Here is a 6290-nt window from a genome sequence, read left to right on the forward strand (position 1 = left end):
ATTAAGGCTCATGCCAGAGATAGAAAAGTGCAAGCCCGGAAGGCAGACATATTTGGGATCGCACAGGGAGAATCTGAATTATTACGAGAGTTTGTTACTCGATTCCAGAAGGAAAGAATGTTGCTCCCGGCCGTCCCGGATGAATGGGCAGCCAAAGTACTCACCAAGGGTTTGAATCCAAGAAGTGCAGACGCTTCCCAGAAGCTGAAGGAGAGCCTGCTTGAGTTTCAAGTAACAACTTAGGCAGATGTACACAACCGGTATGAGTCAAAGATAAGGATCGAAGATAACCAGGTCGGTTCTACATCATCGGCCAAAGGACGGGAGAAAAGCAGAGAAAAATCAAAGGATGACTACGACGCGGATAGACGGACTTCGAGGGTCCGATTTTTGCCCTACGAGCGGATCGAAGGCCGTGGCAGAAATTTTCGGGTAGCAAACAGGTTCATCGCTGACAGAGGGACCGATCATGGTCAAAATAATAGATCACTCCAGGATAAGGAGACGTCGGGGTCTCGGGATCCTTCTTACCCCAAGTTAGCGAAATATAACTTCAACGTCAGTATAGTGGAGTTGGTGTCAGCCATGAGAAACATTAAAGATGCACGAATCCCGAGAGCTATGAGATCCGATTCCAGCCAGAGAGATCTCAACTTATGGTGTGAGTATCATGGGATGAACGGTCACCGGACATGGGACTGCCAACACCTCCGACAGGAGGTGGTAACATCATTGAAGAATGGTCACTACAGAAAATTCTTGAGTGACCGAGCCAAGAATAATTATGGTCATAATAAAGATAACGCCGAACTTCCGAAAGCAGGAGAAGAACCCCCACGCCAAACGATCAATATGATCTTCGGGGGGAATGAGATTAACAAGGTCACCCTTTCGGCAGCAAAGAAGATGAAAGTATCGATAACTCACAGTAAAAGACTCCAAGAAGACGATATCACTTTCACGGAGGAAGACGTAGACAAATTGCTATTACCACACAACGACACACTGGTAATCTCTTTAAATGTGTTAGATTATAAGATCAGACGTTGTCTAGTGGATCTAGGAAGTTCGGCTAATATCATACAATGGAGAGTATTGGAGCAAACTAAACTCACCGGAAGTATTATTCCGGCAATAAAGCTCCTTGCTGGTTTCAACCTTGCAAGTGTGACAACCCGGGAAGAGATTTTGCTGCTCATAAACGCTGAAGGAGTAATGAAAACAACTCTCTTTGAAGTAGTAGATGGCGACATGAGGTACAACATTATCCTCGGAAGGCCATGGTTACACGAGATGAAAGCTGTACCTTCAACATATCACCAATTGCTGAAGTTTCCAACACACGAAGGGATCAAGCAGATACGAGGTGATCAATCGACAACAAAGGAGATGAATGCAATTTTAGTTTCTAGCAGCAAAGGGAAGGAGCGCACGACATAGCAATTACAGGAACCGATGCCTTTTCCCGAGTTAGAAGGAGTTAGCCCAGGAGCAGAGTCGTCAAAACAATATCAGGTGTCGAGATATTTCCAAGTTCCGGAAGAGACGGACGCAATGAAGTCCACCGCGGAGGAATAGGAGCAAGTGGCATTATTCGAAGAATTCCTAGAAAGAAAATTTCATTTGGGGACAGGACTACACCCCGTACTCAGGTTTGGTTTTATTGAATTCCTTAAACTTAACGCTGATTATTTTGCATGGTCGCACGAGGATATGACAGGTATCCTGACGCAAATAGTTGTGCACAAGCTGAGTTTGGATCCCAGCATACCTCCGGTAAGGTAGAAGAAACTCCCTATTGCCGAGGCTTGGAATACATTTGTCAAAGAAGAGGTAACCTACTTACTTAAAATCTGTTCAGTCCGAGAGGTAAGATATCCGGACTGGATAGCCTATGTAGTAGTAGTTCCTAAGAAGAAAAATAAATTTCGCATGTGCGTAGACTATAAAGAGCTTAACAAGGAGTGCCCGAAAGACTCGTTCCCATTGCCAAATATCGATCAAATGATTGATGCCATGGCCGGGCACGAGTTGATAAGTTTCCTTGATGCTTATTCCGGGTACAACCAAATTAAGATAAACCCCGAAGATCAGGAAAAAACTTCATTTATAACAAATTTCGATACATATTGTTACAATGTAATGCCCTTCGGGTTGAAAAACACCGAAGCCACTTATCAACGGCTCGTAAATAAGATGTTTGAAAAAGGAAATAGGAAAGACCATGGAAGTTTATATAGACGATATGCTTGTTAAGCCTATGAATGCAGGTGACCACCTTAAGTATTTACAAGAAACATTCGACATCCTGAGGAAGCATAATATGAAACAAAACCCCAAGAAGTACACTTTCGGGGTCAGTTCTGGTAAGTTCCTAGGGTTTCTGGTCTCACAAAGGGGAATTGAGGTAAACCCCAACAAAATCAAGGCCATAGACGATATCCCAGATCAATTGTCAAACATAAAGGAGGTTCAAAGACTCACAGGAAAGTTGGCAGCTTTGAGCAGGTTCATTTCCCGGTCGTCGAAAAAATATCATTGCTTCTTCACATTGCTCAAAAAGAAGAATAATTTTGAATGGACACCGGAGTGCCAACAGGCTTTAAGGGACCTGAAGAAATACTTATCAAGCCCTCCATTACTCTCGAAACCAAAAGAAGGTGAAGCATTGCTTGTCTACCTCGCTGTTACAAAAGTTGCAGTAAGTGTGGTTTTAGTTCGGGAGGATGAAGGTACGCAATTTCCCATTTATTACATTAGCAAAATTTTAACGGGAGTAGAAACTCGCTACCCACATTTGGAAAAACTGGCCTTAGCTCTCGTAGTCTCCGCTTGGAAGTTAAGGCCCTACTTCCAATGCCACCCGATAACTGTGGTGACTATTTTCCCTTTACGGAACATCCTCCACAAACCCAAGGTCTCGGGTAGATTGGCCAAATGGGCCGCCCAAATGAGTGAATTCGACATAGAATATAAACCAAGGACTGCAATTAAGTCACAAGTCTTGGCTGACTTCGTGGCCGATTTTAGTCCAGGACTACTAACTCTGGAAATCAAGAAGGCAGTAGGGGTTTGGACCTTATTTAAGGATGGACCTTCGAACGTAAAAGAATCTGGGCTCGAAATAGTCTTAATCATTCCTTCGGGGGAAACCTTAAGGCAGGCCATCAGAACAATCCCTTTAACTAACAATGAAGCAAAGTACGAAGCTTTGATTGCAGGGCTCGAATTGGCCCGAGGACATGATTCTGAGGTTATCAAAATCAAATGTGACTCATACCTGGTGGTAAATCAGGTCTACAGAATCTTTGATACCAAAGAAGAATGTATGCAACAATACGTGATAAGGGTCTAGGCTCTTTTGGCACGATTCCAGGAGTAGTCAATTACTCATAACCCGAGGGAGGATAACGCAGAAGCAGATGCATTAGCAAACTTAGGATTATCGACGGAAATAAAGGGATCAGAGTACGGAACGAAGGTACAACTGAGGAGCTCAGTCCTGGATACAGATGGTTACTATGAGGTGAATTTGGCTAGTCTGGTCTTGGACTGGAGAAATGAAATAATCAACTACCTTGAGCACGGAAAGTTGACCGATGACTCCAAAGCATCACGGGCGTTACGCGCTAAAGGTGCACGTTATAACTTCACGGAAGGCCAATTGTATAGAAAATCTTTCCATGGCCCGCTGGCCTGGTGTTTAGGAGCGTCAGAAGCTGACTATGTCATGAGAGAAATCCACGAAGGGATATGCGGAAATCACTCAGTGCAGGGTCTTTGGTACTGAAACTGGTACGGGCAGAATATTATTGGCCTCGGATGGAGCAAGATGCCAAAGATTTCGTACAAAAATGTGATAAGTGCCAATGCTATGCATCACTAGTACATCAACCGGCAGAAACCTTACATTCGGTTCTGTCCCCATATCCATTCATGAAATGGGGGATGGACATCATCGGACCGCTGCCACGACTCCAGGAAAGATAAGGTTTCTTTTAATTTTCACTGATTATTTTTCTAAATGGGTGGAAGCAGGTTCTTATCAGAAGATTGAAGAACGTGAAGTGGTTGATTTCTTATGGGAAAATATAATTTGCAGGTTCGGAATACCAAAAGAGATAGCATGTGACAATTGGCCACAGTTTATTGGTGAAAAAGTTACAAAGTTCCTCGAAGACTTGAAAATAAAGAGGATCACATCTTCTCCTTATCATTCGAGCTCAAATGGTCAAGCGGAGTCAACGAATAAAGTGATTATTCAAAACCTCAAAAAAAGGTTGGAAGCAGCAAAAAGGCAAATGGCTCGAAGAATTGCCCGGAGTTCTATGGGCCTATCGAACAACGGCTAAATCGAGCACATGAGAGACTCCTTTTTCCCTTGTTTATGGTGATGAAGCCCTAATCCCAGTAGAGTGGGCAAACCCACTATGAGATATTCTCAGACAAATAGAGAATCGAACGATGAAGCAATGCTAATCAACTTGAAACTGCTCGAGTAACGCAGGGACTTGGCGCATGTAAGAATAGTAGCTCAAAAGCAGAGAATGGAGCGATATTATAATAGAAGAGCCAAATTTCGTTATTTCAAAGTAGGAGATTTGGTTATGAGGAAAGTAATCCAAAATACCCGGGAGCTCAACGTGGGAAAGTTAGGTCCAACGTGGGAAGGTCCCTACCAGATTTCAGCTATCACTGGAAAAGGTTCATACGAGTTAGAGAACCAGAATGGAGACAAGTTGCCCAGTAACTAGAACGTGGCATAACTCAAAAGATATTATTACTGATGAACATTATTCTAGCGGAAAGTATGTGCTGCACTCTTTTTCCCTTCGTTCAGTTTTTGTCCCAGTTGGATTTTTCTGGCAAGGTTTTTAATGAGGCAACGACAGAAAGAATACTATGAAGACAACAACAATAAGACCTTTGATAACAAGTCAAACAAACAAGCTTCCACTCGGGGACGATTATATAATCTTTGGTTCGATAGGAAATTCCCACCGGGAAGTTAAGTTTGCTACCGAAAAAGGGTTACCCGACCGTTCACGAGCACAAACCACTAGAGGACTGTTAGGTATTCTTTCGCTCGATAGCATGGATTCCTAAGGGGAAGTAAGGTATGTTTCCGAGTGAAGGATTACCTAGCAATTCATTAGTAGAACCTTCGAAAATACAAGACTTCCAGTGTTCCAATTCGCACTCTCCGCATTCGAATACTGGAGGGGGGGATGATATGAAGATATGACAACAATGACTGCCACGTCAACCGGGAAACGAAAATTCGGAAACAAAATGCATCATCGGGACCGGGGACTGTGCAGCCAGCCCCATAGAAATAAGTTATACAAGATAGCCACAAGTAATGGCAAAATAACCACAAGTAATGGCAAATAGACACAAGTAATGGTAATTTCTTTTCTACATAGCAAGATGCTTATGTATTTTTTGAAATAGAAGGAATAAAATGAAATCCTTTTTCTTTTATCTTGTTTCTTGTCCAAACGATGAGCTAACTTTGTCATTTGAAAGTTAAGAAAGTACTTCAAATGTTAGTGCCGTAATGAACAAGAGACGTCCTCTTCAAGAGCACTATAAACATAAGAGGACCCTCTTTTATAAAAACCCTCACGTTAAAGGATTGGTTCCGGAAGAATCAATGCCCGAAATCTAAAATGCCATCTGGGAAAAATACTCCCGAAGCCGCATATGAAAAAGATGCAAAAAGCAAACTTTGCGCAAATATTCATAGAAACCCTCACGTAAAAGGGAAACTTGCGCAAATATTCACGGAAACCCTCACGTAAAAGGGAAACTTGCGCAAATATTCATAGAAACCCTCACGTAAAAGGGATAGTACTTGGAACCAAAATGCTTCAAAGAAAAGGCATCTAAGACTACACATAGTAAAGTGTGAATAGAACAACATGCACAGAATGCTTGAGCAAGTGCGAAAGTTAAAGACTTGCATGGATATTCAAACGAGAGTAAGACACAAACGATACTTAAGCATAAATATGTCTTTATTTATAAGAACGGACCAAAACAATAAAAGTACAAAATGGGAAAAGAAAGAAAAACTAAACTGCAGCGCCTTCGGAACCAGGAGGAAGAGAAGAATCTGCATCCCCGGGAAAAGTAGGTGTTTCCACCGATGGCTCAATATTTTTCCTAGTTTGGTCTTCGGCATCGTCGCCTTCCGATCCCTCTTTAGTTTTCGAAAACTCGAAACCGAAATCGAAAGAACCTGGAGCATCAGACTGCGCCGGAAGTCCATTTTTTGCAGCCAACTC

At 42.6% G+C, this 6290-nt stretch overlaps 1 protein-coding gene across 1 annotated transcript; it reads left to right on the top strand.

Moving 5' to 3' along the window:
* Positions 1-585: 585 nt before the first annotated feature.
* Positions 586-1440, top strand: LOC138908020 (uncharacterized). The gene has a single exon (XM_070198650.1). The coding sequence runs from the start codon at positions 586-588 to the stop codon at positions 1438-1440; it is 855 nt and encodes a 284-aa protein (XP_070054751.1).
* Positions 1441-6290: the final 4850 nt, after the last annotated feature.

This window comes from Nicotiana tomentosiformis, chromosome 3 (genome assembly GCF_000390325.3).
Source record: "Nicotiana tomentosiformis chromosome 3, ASM39032v3, whole genome shotgun sequence".
Taxonomy (NCBI): Eukaryota; Viridiplantae; Streptophyta; class Magnoliopsida; order Solanales; family Solanaceae; genus Nicotiana; species Nicotiana tomentosiformis.